Below are 22,429 nucleotides of genomic sequence, written 5' to 3'. Positions count from 1 at the left end.
ACACACACACACACACACACACACACACACACACACACACACACACACACACACACACACACACAGAGCCTTGTGTGGTTTCGCCACATGTTTAGCCAACATGTTTCCAATTAACTCCCATTCATCTGGCTGGTATTACATTGTTCAAAGATGTACAGTCGAGAGCCTTAAATCACACCGGATTACCCACAACCTCCAAGACCAAATCAGCCGAGCAATTTGTTGTCCAACCTGGTTATTTTCTTTGTCACAGGTGATTTGAGTTGAAGGCTGCTGTATGCTGAGCTAAGCAGTTTTGTTTCAATGTTATTACTACTTGATTTAGGATGAGGGGAGATAAAATCTCTCTTTACCATTTAGGTGTTTAGTTCACCATTACGGTCAGCGCAGGTGCACTGCGGAAAGTTTTGACCGAACCTAAAAACCCTTTTTCACTAAAAGCAGACTGCAGGTAGAAAAGTCTAAGGTGGTGGTCACCAACCCTGCTCCAGCAGAGCTACTGCATGTTTCAAAGTATCTACCGACTCTAACACACCTGATCTGATTGATGTGCTTGTTGTCAAGCAGCTGAGGCTTGTCAAGGGCTTGATAACGAGTTAAAAATTAGAACCAGGTGTGTTAGAGTAGGTAGTAGCTCTCTAGGAGCAGGGTTGGTAGATGGATGGAGAGATGAATGTAGGGGGCTGGGGAAGTAAGAATGTGACTGAAGGGAGGGACAGAGCGGCAGAACTGAGGAAGGCTTGGTGACTATGCTAGCAGCACGACACTAGGAATGTCAGTGGTTTGTCCATCACTTTGGTACAGACTGAAATATCTCAACAACTGTTGGCTGGATTGCAGTGATATTTATTTGACCAGAATCAGTCAGTAAACATTGGCCGTCGTGTTATCCAAATGCATGCAGTGATGTTTTCAAATGCATGCTTGGTGCCTCCCCTCGAGTTGGGCCATTTACATTACTCATAGCCAGACCCTTAATCTTTCGGCTTTTGGTCTGGATTTCCAGACTATGTAGCGCTATGTAGCGTAAATAAATACATTTCACCATCATCATGACACTGTGTCCTGATATGTTAAAAGAACAGCGATGATCCTTTTGGAAGTGCTTTGCTTAAAAGTCAAATTCTCCATCTTTGAGAGACCTTAAGTTCAACACCACCAATTTGATTTTAATGAAAGATGAATGAATGAAGATGATGCATCATGTTATCAAACAGCCAAAGACCTCTGCATTACCTTTTGACCTGTTGACTGAAAGCACTCACAGTGTGACCTATTATACTGTGTGGTTTAATAAGTGTGTAGCGTGCAGTACACTTACACACACTTCATCATATATACCTCACCGTAAACGGTGTTTGAGATCCTGTACCATTTGTGTCAACATTTACTTCATCTGTTGATATCGCCGTCTCTTCATCAATCTGTGCTTTCATTGTTCTCCATTGGACAGCATACGTCTGATATGGACTCTGATGAGCCCACTGGGCTTATTTTCATCAGTCACAACTGGCTTGTAATTTTTTATCTACTTTTACATATTTCATATAAGTATTTTTAAAAACTGACCTAAGGCCTCTTTCTTGTTGTTAAACCCTCTACATTCCTTCTAGTGAACTGGATCAGAGAAAGGTGTCAAAAATATATTTTGAAAAAAAGTGTGTACATAATGTCAGCCACCTCAATCATGGTCAGGTCTCAGCTGAGTAAGCACAGTATAGAAATCCCATAATCATTTCTGAATGTGCCCAAAAGGCCCAAACTCTCACCCTCTAAACCACTTGGTCCACATCCAAAACCATGTCTCATGTTCCTCGTATATATCTACACACAGTTCAGAGGTAGGAGCTGTACCATGAAATGAATCTGCTCTTCATGGTTCCACTTTATTAGAGCTGACAGCCTTATAAAAGTACATGGGCTCCCTGGTGCTGCGGACGAGTAATGAACCAGCACAAATGCATATGTATAAAACCCTCAGGTGTTAGAATATCAGACAGTGGTGTTAATGGCCATTACATCTGCCTTTCCTCTTCACTCCTTTACTGGAAAAAGATTTGCTGAATGGGTTTCAGTTCTAAGGTGAAAATGTCAAGTGATAGTTCTGTTGAATTATTCAGTGGGCCACAAAGTGGTTGTTCTTCTACAATGCAAGTCTGTTTGCGTGAGGTTTTGGCCTTTCTGTTTAAAGTTGGATTATTTTAGTGAACCTGCAGCAGGAAGTCTGGTATCCTGTGATTTATTTCATTCTGTGGAAAGAGAGGTTGCAACGAATGTAGTACAACTTATCCCACCTGTCTGAGGTGTAGTGCGGCCAAGTTTTTATTACCATCAAAATTAGTGTGTTACTCCTCATGACAGTTGTTCAAAAAGAGACATTTCTTCTGCTTGGTATTTTCCACTTCAAAACTACATTAAGTGCCACTTAAGGTATTACTAATAAACCAATGAACTGTGAAATAGGTTGCTGAACACTCTTAGAGTCAACACCCAAAAAGCATTTCTACATTTGATAGGAAAAAATTAATTCAGATAGTACTATTATGTTTCACGTAAAATGTGTTTGCTGTTGCAGATTAGTAGCATAACCTTATTTCTAGGAGACAGGGTACCCACATAGAGTGTGTGCCCCTTAGTTCTTACCAACAGCTCCATCCACAACAAGTTGTCAGGTGGGCAGAAACTCAGATCCAATGGTATGTTCATGTTGCTCTATGTCTACTGGATGTGAGGGTAGCCATTTGTTTGCTAACAGGCCAGGCAGGGCTGTAGTCAAGTTGACCTTTGTCAAATCCAAAACAGGTCCAAGACCAGGACTAGTCGAGACCGAGTCCAAAGAGGTTCAAGTCCAAGTCAAGACCGAGTCCAAATGAGAGACAGTCAATACAGAGACAGAAAAAAAAAACACCACTTACTTGTTTATTATTTATGTCACGTGAGAGACAGTATACCGTCTAAATAAAGATGATAATTTTTCTTTATTATTTGTAATAATAAAAAATCAAGTGAAGAGTAACACACCACAGGATCAAATTAGGCCATATTATTTACTTAAAATGTAAAATGGAAATGTTCCCATTCTTGAACTTATTACTTTTCCTAAATAATTCATGGTACAAAATGCTCACTGACATTGTGTCTGTGGCCAAAATAAAAATAACTGATACCGTATGATTAAGGTATATGATGCAGCAAGGCGTGTACCAGTCAACTAATCTCAATGCCTGTTTGAAATGGATTTTGAATTAAACATATACCTTTTCTGAACAAGGGCGCTTCATCAATGGTTTTGTTTTGAAGGAGGAAGTTACTATGGAATAAAAGTAAATAGTGCTGGACTCGGTCGAGACCAACCTGAATATTTGGCGAGTCCAATGTCCAAGTCCGAGACAACACAAAAGGATCTTGTCCAGACTAGAGTGCTACAGCCCTGAGGTCAGGTATAATAACTTAATAAGCCAACGGTCTATCTAGGACCTCTCTGCCCCTTAAAGGGACACTTATAGCTTTAAATCATATATTATAAATTATAAATGAATACAGTTTTTGACAGATAAAATACAGGCATGAAACTGAGTTTATTTTATATGACTTTATTGAAAAAGGGATTGAGTATCATACCTAACATACTGCCTCTTGGTTTGAAAACAGTGACAATACAGAGAATAATACTATTATTTTGCGTGCATGAAGGATATGTGTCAGAAGCTGCCTCAAAAGAAATGTTTCACATTGTCTCGGGGTCCAAAGTACAACATACTTTGATTATAAACTCACTAGTGGAGATACATGTGAACCTGAATGTGTATTTGTTCCAAATAATACACATACAATATTTTTTGTAAAAGCTCTATTTTCACAAAGACAAAGAAGTCTATGTGTTTGTCAATTTAATTACACTAAATAGTTTATGCAGTGACAGTGGCAGTAACACTGCAAGGGTTAAATGTTTCCACAGGGGCCACTGTACTAAACATAAAATCACTTAAAGTCTAATTAATAAAACTAATTACTTGTTATTACATATGTATTTCATTAACATGAATCCGTCATGAAACAGTGCGGTTAATAAAGTGTTTCCACATGTACTGTAATGCAAAATATTTTTTGTGTCATTGAGATAATTATCTCATTATACATAGAAAAGGTTGAAGTTTAAAGAAGTAATGCAATCTTTGATGTAACTCTATAGTTAATAAAGTAATGTGGGAATGGATGGAGGTGTAATAAATGAAAGGAGACTTTTGTCTTTGCATGTCAGTGCATTTGAAAACAGGAACATTTTATCTTATTTAGCAATGTGTTCAAAGAAATGAGTATAATCACATAAAATGAATGTCCATTAACTTCTATTACCTTAATGGAAAGTGAATTACACTTACAGGATTATTGCACCATTTGCTCCAATTTGATATGAGTATCAACTGTGTTCAGGAACTCAGCAAATAGACCGTGTAAAACAAAACAAAACATAGACCAAAGAAATGACTACAACCAAACACAATGTGCATTTCAATTTTAGGGAAAAAAAGGAAGTGTTGCATGACAGCAGTTGAGTGAAAGTGAAAAGAAAAGCCTGTGGGGTGCTGGGAGTGTCCAGATTGAAAGCACATGTGGGTCGCTTGGATCTCAACGTAAAGGTTTGTTCTGTTTTGGCTCTGCAGCTCTGTTGACACATAATACATCAACCTCAGTAAAACTATTACAAATTTAATCAAGTGTTCGATGGGGTCGACTGGTGGGCGGAATAGTTTCTTGACTCATGTGACACAATGAAAGCAACTTTTGATTTAAATCACTGTGTTCACAGATTTCATACAGTTCATCATTGTTACATCTCAGATAGGTTGATAAGGAAACAATATTGGGAAAACAACAAACCAGGAGGACGACATTTTTGACGGTATATTTGATGTGTTTGGCTTAATTTTTCCATTTATATTGTAAAGTTAAAAAAATTAAAAATGTCATTTAAGTGTTGCATACTATTACATATCTGTGAAGTATTGCATGGAACCTTAAAAATTAAGCTTAATACTGTTTCTCGCATTTAAAGGACCATAGCCTTCATTTAGTAGCTGCATGCCTACTGTACACTGCATTAAAAAAGCATTTAGTAAGATTATACACAATATAAAAATAAAACAATAACATTTAAAAGACACATTTGATAATAAAGTGGCTCAAATACATACTGTATATATAAAAGAAAATCTTTTTGCCACCGTGAACATTCCCTTTGTGATATTTATCGTTCAGCTGTTTAATGCGACAAGTTAGTAGCTTTTCATTCCTACCAAGGACAGGTGTTGGCATGAAAATACTGCAGATGAATTGCTCTGTTTTCATGATATACATTTGCCTATAGCATCCTTTGATAAGGTGTGAAAGATTAAAAATGATGATGATCTACGTTTTTCTTACAATGAATGAAATTGAAAGTCATGCTTTTTGAGGTTCACGGGTTTCTTCATGTAGCATGTGTTACTGTTTTAATATTTGGTCTCTGTTTACTGATATGTTAAATCCACAAAAACAGCTGCATTGATACGGTTAGTGTTTCATTTTGTTACAGTACTGTATATATCAAGGCCTTAGCATAACATCAGCTTTCTATTTTAATTTTTCATAACAACAGCACTTTAAATATTTTATGACTGGTAAAAAAAACGTAATTGTGTTTCATATGAGACATAGAGGTCACGACATCCCTTGTTAAATCTTGCATAAAATAAACAGTGAAGTATAATTCTGTCAATGGCTCTGATCACTTATAAATATGTAGCACCACAAAATCAGTGCTGGTTTCTTAGCAGTGTGTGTAAGCTTCCATCTAATTTGTTGCTGATGGTGGAGCGACTTAAAAACAATTCAAGATATTGCTGTAGCATGGCCTGTCCTGATTGGTCACTGCTTGTGAAGGGTTATCACCATTAACCAGCCTCTGTTACTGCCCATGACCCCTCAGTCATGGAGCAATGCCACTTTCACTTCTTACCAGAGCAAAGTCTGTAACATCTCTATCCCAAATACATTGAAATGAGAGTAGTCACTCCTTTTAAAAATAGTATACATGGAGATGTTACTGTGATAATAAATGACTTGGTTCACACCTCTTCAGTTTGCAAAACCATGATTAACATATAAGACATGACCAACCAACAAAATCCCAATCCTAATTTCCTTACAGGAGAATGATTCTGACATGACGTGAGGGTAGCACAAAGCATTGTGTGAGACAGAAAGCTGAAATTGTTCCTCTCAGACTGTGTGAAGTAGGAAAGACTATAGGCACACAAACACACACGCACATACACACACACACACACACACAAACACACACAGACACACACACATGCCCATAACTCACACACATGTAACTGACATTAGCATGTGCTCCATCATTTCCAGGTATAATTGCACCTGGTGCTAACATGGAGAGATGGACGTGACTACGTGGGTGTACAGAAGGTTTGGTGGCGGTGCTGGGGAAGACACGCTTTGGCGGTGAAGTGCTGGTTCTGCAAGCGGTCCAGACTGGTGGACAGGTAGATACAGCTTGTTTACATACATCCATGGCAGTGACAGGGAGGTACACAGGCTCGACCCATGCTAAGGATGCCAGGCCTGACAACATGCATATCTTCCCTTTATGTTTAGGTTTTCTTGTTATTGCGTCTTCTAGATTTCTTCACCCTGGAGAAAGATATAGAATGATGAGTATTTATTAGCACAAAAAGAAAAGAAGATCTTTGCATCTATTCTTTTGCTTGAACAGATGGGAAAGTCTGTACAGCACCAATAAATTAACTGAGTATGTTGCTATGAAATCAAATCAAATCTAGTGGTATGTTCAAACACGATGTCCTGCAGTTTTAACCCTTACCTATGTTGGTTGATAATTAGTCTGGCCAAGTACAAACATTTAATTAACCAATTAACACTTACAGCTCTAATATTTCCCCTCATTCTCCCTTGTCTCCCCAACCTCCTCCTTCTGAGTTGCGTGTGGTACATGCATGTAATGCTTACTACATAAAAAAAAATGTTACCTGGGTACACAGTCCAGGCAGCAACAAGGATTCCTTTCAAAAAAGTAATTGGAAAAATATGTGTGGCATACAAAAGTGATTTCTAGGGCACAGGATTGATAATGTAAATCTTTTCTACCATGGGATAAGAATGTGCAGCGGGGCACGTGCCGCACATAGCAGAGCGGTCAAGGACATATTAGGGGCCTCAGGTGTTGGCAAACAGTTTGGATGGTTGAACATCATAAAATGTGTATATAATGTATGTGTCACTGTAACGTAAAATGAAAGAGGGTGATGCTGACAAGAAGCAGCCATGCTAAAAGAAAGGTTTGAAATGAGAAGAATTCAAGTTGGGATTTCCTTTGATGTGAAGACAGGAGACTGCATTTCTACATGGCCTCCACACACACACACACACACACACACACACACACACACACACACACACACACACACACACACACACACACACACACACACACAAACACATAAACACACAAACGCACACAAACGACAGGCTTGAAACAAGGCTCAACAGTCATGATGTGTAACTCCATTCTCTACAGTATGTGCTGTGTGATCACATGCCGGCTCCAATAATCTGCGATAACTCCCTGGATAATTTAATTTTTATTGTAGCGCACTTCTGTATTCATGCAGGTCCTTCATTACGTAACACAAACAATATCTTGTAAATCCTCAAAAATTACTTAATTGTTTTTTATCACATTGTGCATCAGCTGTTTATGGTGTATTAAGAAGCAGACATGTAGCCTGGCTATGATCACCGGCAGACATATTGGGAACATTTTTTATTTTCATGAGGAATGCACACATTTTTACTGCACAGCTCATTAAAAATTGAATGAGCTGTGCAGTTTTTACTATGAATAGTTTTTACTCACAACGCTGCATCCCAACCGGGACGACTTTGTCACTCACGTACAAATAGTGATGAAAAAAATTTATGAAATGCTTCTTAGGAATGAAAAAATAATGTTAAAAATACTGTAAACAAATGATTTGGTGCCTTAACAATGAGCGAGCTGAGAGGGTAAAAATGATGATTTGATTCTTCCGTGGTCTTCTGAAGTCACAGAAACATGCTTATGAGAAAAAAGGAACCACTATTCTGTCTCGATGCTAATTATTTCGCAGATGATAACTCTGCTGCTTACATCAACCATGTCAGGGATGTCAGAAAGTAATTGTCGGCAGGAAACTGTGAAATGGTCATTTGTGGTTTATTTCTTCTTTGTAGGCTCTAAATTCAGCAGAGAAGACGGCTTCATTTCATGTCTGTTTCTGTCAGTGATGTTTTTGTCTGCACAGAGAGAGTGAGCAGGGTTTTTGTCTTACTTGTTAATGGCGTTCTTTAAGTACTGCTGCAGCCACTTGGTCTCCGGGTTGATGCAAACTTCCCTGTTGTTCTTCAGCTTGGCACTGTGTAAGAAAAGAGTAGAATATGAGGGATTAGACGCCACATTCAGAGAATTTCTGCAATAAAGTACTGCACTGTGAATATACCTTCTATACTTCTCGTGAAGCAGGAGCAGTAGAGATAGAGAGGAGGGAAAGTATTTTAGTCTGATTCAAACTCTGTACTGGAGAATATTTTCACCTGGGAGTTTTTTTGTAGCCAAACTTCGGTGATGGCTTACAGTACAGAGATTGGATCTATTGTATTAGGTGTGTGGTTAACAAAAGTGTAACAAGACCTCTCAGTAACCTCAAAGAAACTTGACTGGCATTTTTTAAACACATCCTTAAAGAACCTGATTCAAGTTCCTTAGTTGGCTCTATTGGGTTCTATTTGGGCATTTTCTCCAAAGGGCCACACGGGTGTTATTTTATTTTATGTCTGTCTATCACATTTGATCTTTCCGAAGTTAGAATACAAGGTGACAAATTCTTATTTTGACTTTTCTCAAGTAAATTTCCATCCTCTGCAAGTTGATGAAATTAATGAAAAGTGGCTTCTTGCAACATTGGTGAATTGGCTAAAAATTGGCTAAAAAGCCTGTAATTGAATAATGTTGGGATGAAATGTACAATTCAGGCTAATTGGAGTTGTTAAAGTTAAACACACCGAGGTTCTTTCAAACCTAAATGTTCCATAAGTAAGATTTATAACTCCCCAAAGCATTATGAAGAGGGTTTTACTGTGTCTGTTTGGGAGGTGATATTGTTTAAGTTGCAGATGCTGATAATGCTCTAAAGGTATATATTTAACTTGTGGCTAATAAATCACATTCATTTTATTTATTTTTCATGAAAGCCCACTTCAACAAAAACTCAACTAAACCCTCGTCTTACAACACATCCCAGTTAAAACCTGAGGATCTAACAAGTTTTCACCTTAATGTCAAGATCAAATGAATCACACTGCTGCTGCTCAATATGACATCAGCTAACCTGCGTTATTTTGACCAAATATGATATAATACCCTTTGTTAGTGCAAATTATGACATAAAATATAAAAAGATCTGCTTTATTTACAGGCTATTTACTCCTGTTGAATAAATCAAAGGATCTCGATGTTGAAATGAGCACATAATGTCAGGATAACATCTGAAATGGTTTATGAACGTTGAGCTCAGAAACACCTCAGCTAAGCTCTAAAAGCCTCAGCACATCCTTCAACACTTCCAAGCTGAACACCAGAGGATTACTGCACATAACAGGCGGTCACCCACCGGTTGGCGGTGAAAAATCACAGCTCTCAGTTTCCACTCAGGCACAACTGAGGTTCACATGGCCAATAACTCTGTACTGTGTGGCTTATACTGCTGTTTTTACACCACACACCAAACATCTCAACCCACAGTTTGATGTAGAGTTAATTGGGGAAAGCATTTTGGTCAGACTGGTTGTAGGTTTAAACCTGTAGTGCTTACATCTGTGGAATGAGGAATTCTAAGCTTTCACAACAAAACTCTTGGCTCGTCCACATGATACAAGCCTTCCCTGATCACGCACCACCACCACCCCTCCCCCACGCAGTTGCTAGTAACCAAGGAGGACACAGAGGATTAAAAAAACACGATGGACTTTTCAGAAGAGGTCATTATCTTCACTTGAGTTTCTGCACGGACTCCACAATCTTCTGAACATAGCCGCACTGAGAAATACAGAGAGAGTTGTGTGGAGCTGATAGTCTTAATTAGCTTTGTAGCAACTCATTTGGAAATGTCTTGAATACAACGGACGTTCATAAATATCAAAAAAAGGGTTAAAAGATATGAGTGATCCTGGCTCCTTGTTTATTTTAGGGATACCTCTAAAAGCTATGTTATACGTGTCACACTTATTTTAGGATGCTGGAAAACAGCTTAAACTCCTAACAGAGTTGTTTAGGCAAAGGAAAAACAAATTGTAATGAGGGTGGAGGACTTTTCATATGATCTTAAGTCCTCTTATAGTAAAACATCCAAAAGGCCGGATATGTTTTCTATCACTACTGGGTTGTTTTATGGTGCTGTTTGGGTTGTTTATGGGATGAAATCTTTTAGAGGATTGTATTATAAATGTTACTCACATTGGATTGAAGGTAGTTCAAATAAAAACAGTTTATTTATTTATCATTAAATAAAAATATTATTTATTTACAATTTAAATTTTTTTAAATACATCAAAAAGTTTGATAATTTTAAATAATGATTGCATTTTGGTCGTTTATTTCAAGAGAGTAAAATACAAAAACTGAGAACTTGACCTGCTTTTTCTTTAATTAAACTGCAAAACCCAAAAATTGGGTAGCTCAGTATACGGCTGGACAACATGGCCAAAATCTTCTCTCCCAATAGAGGTCAAATAACTTGATAACGATATCAATCACAATATAAGTGTTTTCTCATCATTCAGTAGAAAAAATAAATAGTTCTTATGAAATAACCACATGGTAAAGCCTATTTTTGTATACTTCTGAGTGAAGGAAATACTTAACAAAATCTTTTTTGTGATAAAATTTCATTTATTTTTATATACTGTATTTAATGAACTGAATATTTTGGAAAACTTTAGTGCAAAATGAAAAGGATGTGCAGGGATCATTTGACGTAAATATTGTTGTAAAGGAGTTTGGCTGCTGTTTTTTTTTATAGATTTTAGATATTTAAAAGATATTAACAGATATTTTTATCTCATTTTGACGACACATATCGTCATATTGCTCAGCCCTAACTCAGCTGTTTATTGATATTTACTCTCCAGGATCGAATTTACGGAATAAGACTAAAGCAGGAGCTGCAGAGATTTCAGAACGATTACATTATGATGAACAGCTCTGTGGCTGCAGAGAGTCTGGGTTCTTGTGAGTGATGTCTGGCCTCTTGATGGAGAGCTGGGCCAAACAGGCAGCAGAGTCTCGCCACCCCCAAAGATGTGGATCTCACACCTCGGTGGCAAAAGGTTGTGTATGAGAGTCAACGACTGAAGAGGTGTCTCTCCTCACTGTTCCTCTTTCTCCTCCCTCTATCTCTCTGTCACACCACTCTGCAAATTAAACACATTCCTCTGCGACCCCTCACTGCTCCCCCTTCCCTGCTCCCTCTTCCATGCTTTCGGATTCAATTTAAACCCCCACACTCTCCTCCACCCTATGCTACCCCTTTAATATGCCACCTCCCCTGTTCCTCACCCCATTTAGATGCACACACACGAGTGAATGAGCAAATGGCCCCTAAACCTAAAAGAGCAGTTAAGGAGCATCCATCCAAGCATCATCTCCAAATCCCTCAAACTAACATCTGAGTCTGGAGGCCAAACAGCTCAGTAACTGGATCTGTGTTTGCTGTTCCTCTGGGGATGTCCCCGTCTTCCCCTCCTCTTTTATTTTATTAGGGTTTGCCCGCTCATCCGCTCAGGAGCTCTCTGCTGTTTAGATGTGTCTCCCTTCATCCTGTTTATCAGTCTGCTTGTCTGGATGATCAACTGAGAGCCTAAACCCTAATTGACTTGGATGGAATTTGAGGGCCGGAGTTCCACAAGCAGCAGGTAGTAATTACTTCACAGCAAGTAAATACCAACAGCATGCTGGGATGGTCGGGAAAGGGCGGGCGGGGGGTGAGTGCACACGACAGGACGCAGGACAGAGGGGGGAGGGGGGACATAAGGTATAGGATTACCAGATTTTTCTCATCTGCCTCAATCGAGATATCGGAGCAACTCTGCTGGCTCCTCGCCTGCTTGAGTGACTTCTTGACTCCTCTGCCAGTTTTGTGGAGGGAGGTTAGATGGAGTTTGAGTCCCAGCTGGAGCGTTGTGTGTCCTCTCTGACCTTTTGCCATTCGCTTACCCCTTCTAACAGTCATAAGGCCCCTCCCTTTTTGGCAGAAGCCCCACAGCCTTTAAGCCTTTTGGTTGTGAGGCTTCTGCTGTCCCGTTTTCTATAGCAAACAAATGAATGAGGCTTTTTAGTTAATGTGTTCAAGACTAGTGACATTATTCTTAATGTTGCTGGGCAGTTTGAGGCGGGAAATAAATTTTAAAAAGTGGATGTGGGACACAGGAGGTCAGCAGAAATACAAAGGTAATGTCTTTGACCCTTAATTATTGCTTCCTTTGCAAAACTTAAATGGCCCCCTCGAGCTCCGGCCGTCATTGCTTTCCTCTTTCTGAGAGGATTGTGTTGTTTTAAACTCAGGCCTCTCATTAGGGAAAGAATAGAAGGATATTAACATCATGCTTCACATATCCACTCTCTGTGTTTTTAGTTAAGAAGTGTATTATTATATGGTTATTTTATATACCAAGTTATGGTGAAAAGTGTTGGAAATAAAATAAAATAAAAGTAAAAAAGTGAAAAAAGAAGGATAGTGACGCACCAGGCCTATACCAAGGATTATGTGAAATAACACAGGCCTGAAAAAAAAGATGGCTTTATCAAAAATAATAATAATCTAAAGTAAATCAAGGATCAATTCAGTGCCTTTACTTAAAAAAAAAAATATCAGCACACTAGTTGACTTTTTAGGAGGCAGAGGCTCTAAAAAGGGTCATCAGATAAGGCAGACTGGTAAACCAGTTAACAATGCAAATATGACCCTATTGTGACACAGGATTCCTCACAAGCAAAATCACTCGCACAAGCACAGCAAAGAAATCATATACACTAAGTTGAGATCATCTTGATTCCAGTTGCACTGTTGTAGTCAATGACAGGTTTAGTGCCAGGTGGAATTATTCTCAAAATGAGACATTACAGACTTTACGTTACGTCTCAGCTACTGATTTCCACACATGATGCCTAGGCGTGCTGCATTCAGATACATGGGCTAATCAAGGGGGCATCTTGTCCAGGTGAGCATTGTGCATGGACCCAACGAGGTCCAGACACAAATTAGTTGGTTATATATTTTATACCTATACACATGGACATTCAGTAAAAACAAAGACCCTAAAGTCCCTGAAAGTTTTTTGTCAGACCAAAAGCACAATCAATGTTTTGGCAAAAAACTAGAAGCTTGATTTCACTTTTTAAGGCAGCATTGATGTGACACAGCTTTTGAAATTCACCATACACCAACATCTAAAATAATGAACACAAAAGAGCTTGACAAGTGACAGAATTGTTTAAATGATCATCAACCGTGTGCATGGGGAAATACATTTCTTCAAGTTAATTACTACAATAATTTTACAATCATCCACTCACATGACTTGGAAGGGGCAGTTGGGTGTGTGGAGGAACTTGAGCTCTTTGATGGAGCGCTGAGGAACCGTGTTGAGGGTTGAACGACAATAGCACCGCTCTACCAGACTGATGGGCTTTGCTGCAAACACACAACAGGGAAAACATTCGGCTCTCAGTGATTTGTAAGAAATATATTAAACAAGGCACAACAGCAGTATTATGAAATTAAAATTACTTTGAACTTTTCATATGGGCCTAAGACTCGTTTCATATCAGCATGAGGGCAAGATGAGCTTTACAACAAGCTTTCATGTGTAGAGGATCACACACACACTCACACCCCACGCACGCACACACACACACACACACACACACACACACACACACACACACACACACACACACACACTATTGTTATTTGTTTAGTGTGGCTGGACACTTGAAGTTGCACAATGCAAGTTTGTTGAATAAGAAAACCTATTTTGATCTAAAGGTTTTGACCATATTTAAGCAGAAGTAGATAAAGTGACTGCTATATGTTTTTGTCTTTTAAACAACTTAAACGTTTCATTGTTCATGAAACAGAGATGGGTTAATTTTGGTTTATTTGAAATTGTACATGTTTACATCAATTTAAATTACAATCCAAACACAGTAGCTTCTACTTCATTTCCGTTGTGATGAAATGCTTGACTTCCCTCGGCGGACGAATTATAAGCATGTTTAATCTACTGTAACAAGATTTTACAAAGCATGGGAACGTATGAGTTTACCTGCTATTGCTCTGAACAACATGTTCATTAAAAAGAGATTAGCCCTTTTTTGACCAGTCACACTCACACACACATGCAGAATTTCAGCTTTTCACTCCCTGAGCATTCAGCCCAGCCACTCTAATGGAGAAGGGTCCTCTACATTCAATTTCCAATATTTGCTCCTTTTATGAAAGAGCACTCTGCGGCTCAGACGGCATCAACAGCCTCTGAGAAAAAGTCACCTCAAGGACATTCTTAAAATGATTACAAATCACCCCTGGGCCTCCATGGAGGTTTGTGGGGGGGCCAGAGGACCACAAATGCACCCAAGTAACTCCAAGTACACGCAATTACAAACTGATTTGGACTTAATTTGCCCTAAAAAAACTGAAATACATTTGATAGATTTTCCAAAGAAATTATGATGGTTGTAAAAATGTCAGTGAAAACAACCTACAATAACACTTTAACTATCAATTACATTCAACTGGTTTGAAGGGGAAAATGCTTCATTGAGGCTGCAGTGTGTGTCAAGAAATGATTAGAAAAGTTCACAGAGCAGATGTTGGTTTTGCAACAACTCATTCTTTGTATCAGCCATTCCCTGCCCAGATAAAAAACTAAATGAATTAAACCAGTGCATCATGTGTAACAGACGTACAGAATCAACCAACAAACTAATGATATGCATGTTTGTAATGCAACACCAAATGTGTTGCCACAAATGGCTAAATCCTGAGTAATATCAGCCTAATGATTCACACCCATTCAGGGTCTATTCTCATGCAAACTAAGGGATCATTATGCAGCACGCAGCACCGAGGCCAGAGGCGAGCATCTACTGCTATCACTGCCGCATTGCTTATCCCTGATTAGAAACTAATTAAAAGAAAGCAAAGGGAAAAGACAAATACACACATTTAGACCTAACTCTTTAATATGCAACCAGGGGTCTTACTGGGGCCGAAACAACAAGCTTAGCATAACGCAAGGCCAGGCGACTCAGCACCCTTCTGTCACCTACCAAGGTTACCTTGTGGGAGATTAATGTGGGGTCACTGTGGAAACTGACCTCCTACTGTGGTACGTGAAGGATTATAGACCAAAATACTGAATATAATGAAATATTGCATCATTCTAAATCTATTATTATTATTATTATTATTATTTTTATTTATTATTGTTATTATCATTATTATTATTATTTAAATGAATCCGTTAAAATGTTACAAAAAGCTGCAGTAGCAATGCCGATGACTGATAACAGTCAATATAATATGTATTGCGATTTGACTTCCGTACCAGAAATCAACGGCTGCAATTAACTCAGCATGAAATATTTTCATAATTGATTAATCTGCTGATCATTTTCTAAATTATTCGTTTTGGCCTATAATATATCACAATTCAAAATTTCTCACAGCCCTTTTCCCATTTGCAGGTTTTTTTAAGATCAACAGTCCCAAATCTGAATACATTCAATTTGCTATAAAAAAAAAATTAAACAGCAAAAAACAATCAATCAATTGTCGAAATAGTTGCAGATTGAGTTTCTGTACACTGACTTATTGACTAATCGACTAATTGTTTGAGCTATTCAATAATCATTTATTCAATACAGGGAAATGGTGGATGAATCGTTTTGGATGAAAAGTCTACTCTCTTAAAACCATTATTCCATGCCTGAAAAAAATGTGAGAACTAAATCAAAGCAGGACATCAAAGTGCTGGAGTTTAACAGCAACAAGTGAGACAAGATATTTAAAATGGTATCGTTCTTGTCTGAAGCTAATTAAACTCATGAACCATCAATCCATCACCTTTAAGATGAATGAACAGAGACAGAGAACTAGCAACAATGTCAAAAGTTAAAGTTGGATAATGAACGAGTAGTTCATCTTTATTTAAATTTCAGACATTCACCTGATTTTCTAAAATAGACTGAATCTACACGTAAAAAAAATACACAGCCAAGACTAATATGATCCAAATGTTAAAAGCCTCAGCATTCAGACCTCCCCATCTTAATGTGGTTTGGAGGACTTGTTGCTTTAAGACTAAAACATCTCATGTAACAACATTCCATCAAGCAAGAATCAGTGAAAACCCTCAAACAAGATCAAACCAACAATCTCTCTGCACCGTAAAAAGTATCCGGTCCGTCCTGGACTCACCATTGGAGGTTGGTACATGTGTGGCCACGGCCAGCAGAGCCATCAGTGCCAGCAGTTTGACATCCATGGTGGTGGGCTAACAGGCTGCAGGAGGGCTGCTCTCTCTCTGCTACAATCCAGGGCACAACTGTGACTGCCAGCTCTGCTCTGGACTGTGTTAAATCTTCAGCTGGGAGAAAAAGAGAGAGAGAGAGAGAGAGATAGAGGAAGAGGGAGGAGGGATGGAGTTTCTCAGGAGGGCGGGGGGTGGGTCCCATCATGGAGGGAGGAGAGAAGGTGAGGGAAGGTGGTGGGGGGATTGGGAGCAGCAGCTAGTCAGCAGAGACTTCCTCGATTGTAAATGTGTTGGCTGGGAATCAAGGAGAAAAGTCTGAGGGGAAATCTTTCTTTTTCTCCCTACTTTCCAGTTCTCCCTTTTGTCTCACTTTCTCTGTTAGGGTTGCTCTTTTGCCTATTTCATCATCTTTGTCGTCCTTTTCTTTCCCCTTTTTCAATTTATTCGCCACTTCTTGCCACCTGACACACACACACGTACACACGCACAAGCGCGCACACAGACAGACAGACAGACAGACACACACACACATACTGAGTCCTCACTCAGACTGTTTTCAGAGCCAGGACTCCCTGCTGTTGCACTAACATTGTTGTGTTATTGTTTACAGGGACACAGACTGCTCTCTCTCTCTCTCTCTCTTTCTCTTTTCCCCACTTGTTGACTCCCTGTCATCTGGCTCGGCTCCCATCCATGACGCCTGGTTAATGTCTGCTCCTCTGGATTTCCTGTCAGTTTCACTGTCTGCTCTCTGATGACACTATTAGTAAAGTAAAGGAATGTTTAGATTTGTATGATTAGAAAGAGATTGGGAGAACCTGTGTTTAATACAAAAATGAGAATCACTGAAGGTTCAATATGTAAACTAATTGTGAATGACTGATGATATCCCCAGACCAAGATTTTTTTTTTTTGAAGCTGATAGAGTATTTGGAGAGGAAGCCTCTGCCATGCTGTTGTTGTCATAATGAATGGAAGTGAGGGCAAAATGCAATGCTCCTCATGGCTTTAAATTATGTATTTATTTATATTCTAAAGGATGAAGAAGAAAAACAGATTATAGTCCTTTTTTTTACAAGTAGAGTAAATGACAAATTTTGGAAACTTACATAAATTCATATGGAAAAAAGATCTGTCAAGTCCTTTTTTTGTATATATTATCGTCAGACCTTATTACTGATTCTTTCAAATAACTCAAAATAAAACCTTCTTTTACATAACAGAAAATACAGACCTTATTTCATTGACCCTCTAACAATGAATCTTTATAAACAGTTAAAATGAATTATATCCTAATGTACAGTAGATATACATTTGTAGGTAACTTAGTCTAATCCATGGTACTTTTTTTGTTGATCAATAATCAATAGTCATATAAACTAAGTATAAGTATATAAATTTAAAATATTTAGCAGTTAGTGGACATATTATGTCTGAAAAATGAAATAAAAACATGAACATTTATGAAGGATATATTCCACATAGTAATTTTTCCGACTTCTCATGAATTTCTTTTTCTTTTACAACCCAACCCGTGAGGCAACATTTTAGGATTCATATGAAGTGATTTCAAGTGATTGCAAAGGAACTGCTCAGCATTTTGGGCAATACATACACATTATTATATTTAGCTTGCAAAAAGTGGTGTGGTATCAACATTAGCCAATTGTCTAAAAAAGTGAATAAACGCACACCCCAAAATATTGCACTATTCTTTTAACATTTCCAGTGTTGTGGGCAACAGATGAAGTGAGTGTAAAACGAGTGTTGGAGGGACCTATATTATAGAAAAGCCAATTTAGTATATAAAACTACATAGTGTTATAAGCTTGTGAATGCGTTGCAGGCTCCTTGTTACATAAACAGTGCTGATTTTGGATCGCATGAATATCTGCTTTTACATAATAAGATGTGGCAAACACACAGCAACAAGAGAATGGGTGTCATGACGGGTGGGAATTAAACACAAGCCTTCAGGGACAGTTGGAAGTTGTCACATGTTTCTGAAGCACTCATTCTGCAGAGCTGATGGAGAACCTCCAACTTCCTCTGGAAAAATGGACTAAAACAGTGAGCAACACTGTAACGGGACACAGATGTGTGTGTAGATGTTGCTGTGCAGGTAGTTTAGGATATGCATGTGTGTACATGTCTATACATACATGTGTGTGTCTGAAAACATGCATCCAATTATGCATGTCTTTGTCTCCTTTCCCTCTTTTCCGCTGCACTGAATCCAGCAGCTGGTAGACTGAAACTGATCTTCATGCCAGAACTTGACGCTTTCCCTGTCATAGCTGTTGGAGGTGATTCAACCCCCCCCAACCTTCCTCTGCAGCCCCCTATCACCAGCACCACCAGTAATAAAATCATACATTGCTAAAGACTGCCTGTCAATTCATACACTGAAACTCCTCCCCTGCAGTTTACTGGCCCATGCCACGGTGGTGTGCTGAGAGAGGACTCGCAGGTCTGAGTCCTGCTGCAAGCTGTAAACCTGAGATGGTGTTTACTGTTAGCCAGAGAGTCATCCAATATAACAGCCATTAACAGTGGGGAGATGCAAGTTAGCTGTGAAGAGACAAACATCCAATTACTTCAGAGGAATTTACTTTTTTGACACAAACAATGCGATTTTATTGTTTTATGGCCCAAGCAACAGCACATAAACCAGTTATCAGCTAACAGACAACAGTTTTTTTTATTTGTTATTTGTGTGTTGTTCTTTAGCTACTAAACAATCATGCAAATTATAAAGTACATACTTCATAACTTACTCTTAACTTGCTGAGTAGTATCTAGCCATAAAGGTAGTTCAGCTTATATTTGCCACAGACTTGAGACTTAAAAACTTGAGATTGCTGCTGCCTCCCTAGTAATCGAGGTGAATGGAATTTTGTTTCGTGGAGAATTGAAAAATGACCTTTCAAATAATTCATCAGCAACATTATTTAACAGTGTCAGTCTAATCTTGATTATCCACATACAACATTGTGAACAGTTTTTGCTGGAACTACATGAAAGAACTGGGAAAGAGTTTGTGCTTTTGACTCAAGGCTTTCCAAAAGATACTTGTGTGTGTCTTCAAATGCAAAAAAAAGAATAAATGAAATAAGGTGACACACTGGGAAATAATTATTGGGTGAAATGTTTTGGTCAAAGGCCCATCATTAGCAAAATGTCATCTGTTATCCAGAGTAACCAGGATGCTTTTTGCTTAATAATTAATTATAAACAAATGCCATTCACTTATGTTAGAGTTGAAACAGAAATCTCAAAACCTGGACAATTAAAACCAAAACTACCTTACTCTAGATTCCAACAACGGTAAGTTAAAAAAGTGTTTTTTGTATTTTGGAAGAACTGACTCTTTAACGTAATTTGTGTATTAGATTATGAGCTTTAAAAGGGACCACAGTACTGGTTTTTAAAGCTGGCGGCTGGGAAACAGATGTGGTCTCAAGCACAGTGCCTCACAGTGAAGCTCAACCTGGCTTCGTGCTCGACACCCTCAACGCACAATGTTCGGATTTCCCACATGGATCTAACGTTTCTATTTTGGGATGTTTGGAAGTATAAAATAAGTCTGCATTATGTTTCACTCAAACACTAACATTTATAAGTTAGCTTGGATAAACCCCAAACTCCCAAACTACCTAAACCTTGTCAATCTCATCATCCCAGCGCTGAGAGTTGTATTTACTGGGACAGAAAACCAAATGACGAAAGTGTTTTAGCCGCTCCAGCGCTAACACGCCACAGAAGCACGGCTGCAATGGTGGCCGGGAATGTGTTTGGCACGTTTACCGCTGCCCTGTGGGACAACACTGCCACTTGTATCGCACGTGGGGTCAAAGGTCAGTGTTTCATGTCCCTGTATAGGGTTACAGGCTGACAGGTCGTTGTTGAGGACCAGTCCTGATAGACGAGCTTGCACAAATGGCTGCCATGATGAGGGACATGATGGAGAGCAGACGAGTATTTGGTCTGGGTGGATGGTTGGCATCAGGTCCCCACATGCATCGACAGCATCCTATTTTAATTACGTAATTGGTCAAATAAAGATTATTAGGTGCAATAAAGTTCTTTATTTTCACTGTAAATGGGATTGTATCTTGTAAAACAAAGCCTTGATCACAACAGGATGTATAAGGATGTGGTTAAATAGGAATTAATGGGGTTTTAAATGAGCAGAAAATACATCAGAATGTTTTTTTTTTTACCTTTGCCAAACCTGCTTTTTTCCTGCCATTCTTCCAATAATGGTTTGTAGTGAATTTTAACAAGAAAAGTCTTAGAAAGTAAAGAAAGTAAAGTAACACAAAAGTTAAAATATTTCTGAAAAAACATACAGTATACACATTTAAGTTCATACGTATGAAATACACGCACTCTGTCCACTTCAATGATTATCTTTCATCAGCAGGTGTGTCACACCAAACCCACCCTAACAATATTAATGTATTTAATGCCACTCCATTGAAAAAAACAACCCAAATAAACACAGACTAATCTTTTGGGTAATCTCCAATGCAACGGCAGATCCCGACTTTCCTGTTAGGATCTCTGTGTGGAGATTAGGTTGTGGTCCAGAGTTTATTGTGTTTGTCCAGCAGTTTGAGTCTGGTGCTCAGTTTTATTTTATAGTGGCAAGGCAGATGAAAGGTTTCCCTTCACTGGGCTTGGATAAACAGTAGTTCACAATCCCAGCCAGGGCTGAATGAGAGGCTCAAAATGTGCCATGTAAACACACACTAATCAACATGGAAAAATTCTCATGAGTACCAAATATCAGCTGCTAGATCATAAGAGAAAAAGTGTTGAGTTAAAACTATGTCAACTCATCTACTTTAGGCTGAGCTCTGTTACAACATATGACAGATTTACAGTCTAATGTGTGTGTGTGTGTGTGTGTGTGTTTATGGTGGTGATTTGAAGCAGGGTTCTGTAAACAGGATAAACAGGAGGTTTTGGGTGTTCAAGGTGTGTGTGTGTGTGGGGGGGAGGGGGCGGTTATAGAGGGGATGGTTGTGTGATGTGTGTGATGTGTTTTTTGGGGGTTCCCTGTTATCAGTTAGCAAGTTTTTCTCTGAGCTTCAGCAGCTGGCCTCTCAGAGAAAACACACACAAACACACACACACACACACACACACACACACACACACACACACACACACAACACACACAACACACACACACACACACACACACTTGTTGAGGATTCATAAGATGTTAAACCTGTTAATCAGTTATGAATAAAATACTCTTTGTAGCCCTTTCAGTCCGGCCCCGGGACTCTCTTCTTCCTTCCTACTATGCAATACACTGGAATTCTGTGCAATTTCATACAGTGCAATATCTAATATTTAACCATTTCCTTTCATTACTGTGCAATATTTATTTAGTATCCAGTACTTAACCATTTAATTTCATTACAGTGCAATATTTATTTATTTGTTGTTAATACCTAACTACTTTTCACACAATGTGCACTCAAAGCTATTTTATATATGTATAGAGCAATAGGGCATCCTGACATTTTTTGGTTTTAAGTTAAATGTCTCAACAACTATTGGATGTTGTGAATTCTTTTTCACACCTTCAACCTTTATGTCCTCCTTGGGAGGATTTACTTACGTGACAGTATTAAAACTTGATGATGATCCCCTCACATTCTCACATTCACTAGCGCTGGAGTATGGTCTGGCTACACTGTGTAGCCTGTGTATTTTGGGATAGGGGGAAGGACCGCTGATTAAATTAAATTAATATTGT

General features: G+C 38.7%; 1 protein-coding gene and 1 long non-coding RNA gene across 2 annotated transcripts; both read right to left on the bottom strand.

Annotated features, from left to right (window-relative positions):
- Nucleotides 1-3,577: 3,577 nt before the first annotated feature.
- cxcl12b (chemokine (C-X-C motif) ligand 12b (stromal cell-derived factor 1)) lies at nucleotides 3,578-16,766 on the bottom strand. Its single transcript, XM_032529568.1, has 4 exons — nucleotides 16,599-16,766; nucleotides 13,691-13,808; nucleotides 8,394-8,477; nucleotides 3,578-6,696 (listed from the first exon to the last, which is right to left on the bottom strand). Exons 1-4 carry the CDS (start codon nucleotides 16,663-16,665, stop codon nucleotides 6,657-6,659), a joined length of 309 nt encoding a protein of 102 aa, XP_032385459.1. The 5' UTR covers nucleotides 16,666-16,766; the 3' UTR covers nucleotides 3,578-6,656.
- Nucleotides 3,578-21,024, bottom strand: LOC116697938 (uncharacterized). The gene is made up of 3 exons (XR_004334084.1): nucleotides 21,013-21,024; nucleotides 20,203-20,206; nucleotides 3,578-6,009 (listed from the first exon to the last, which is right to left on the bottom strand). It is a non-coding gene; the product is annotated as an uncharacterized LOC116697938 (long non-coding RNA).
- Nucleotides 21,025-22,429: the final 1,405 nt, after the last annotated feature.

This window comes from Etheostoma spectabile, chromosome 2 (assembly GCF_008692095.1).
Source record: "Etheostoma spectabile isolate EspeVRDwgs_2016 chromosome 2, UIUC_Espe_1.0, whole genome shotgun sequence".
NCBI lineage: Eukaryota > Metazoa > Chordata > Actinopteri > Perciformes > Percidae > Etheostoma > Etheostoma spectabile.
This window is presented reverse-complemented; position numbering and strand designations above follow the sequence as displayed.

Coding starts and splice junctions, on each gene's coding strand:
- cxcl12b (XM_032529568.1), bottom strand. CDS start 16,665: ATGGATGTCAAACTGCTGGCACTGATGGCTCTGCTGGCCGTGGCCACA. Junction 8,478..13,690: donor AACTGCCCCTTCCAAGTCAT/GTGAGTGGATGA, acceptor TTTCTTACACAG/TGCCAAGCTGAAGAACAACA. Junction 6,697..8,393: donor TTAAAGAACGCCATTAACAA/GTAAGACAAAAA, acceptor ATCTTTCTCCAG/GGTGAAGAAATCTAGAAGAC.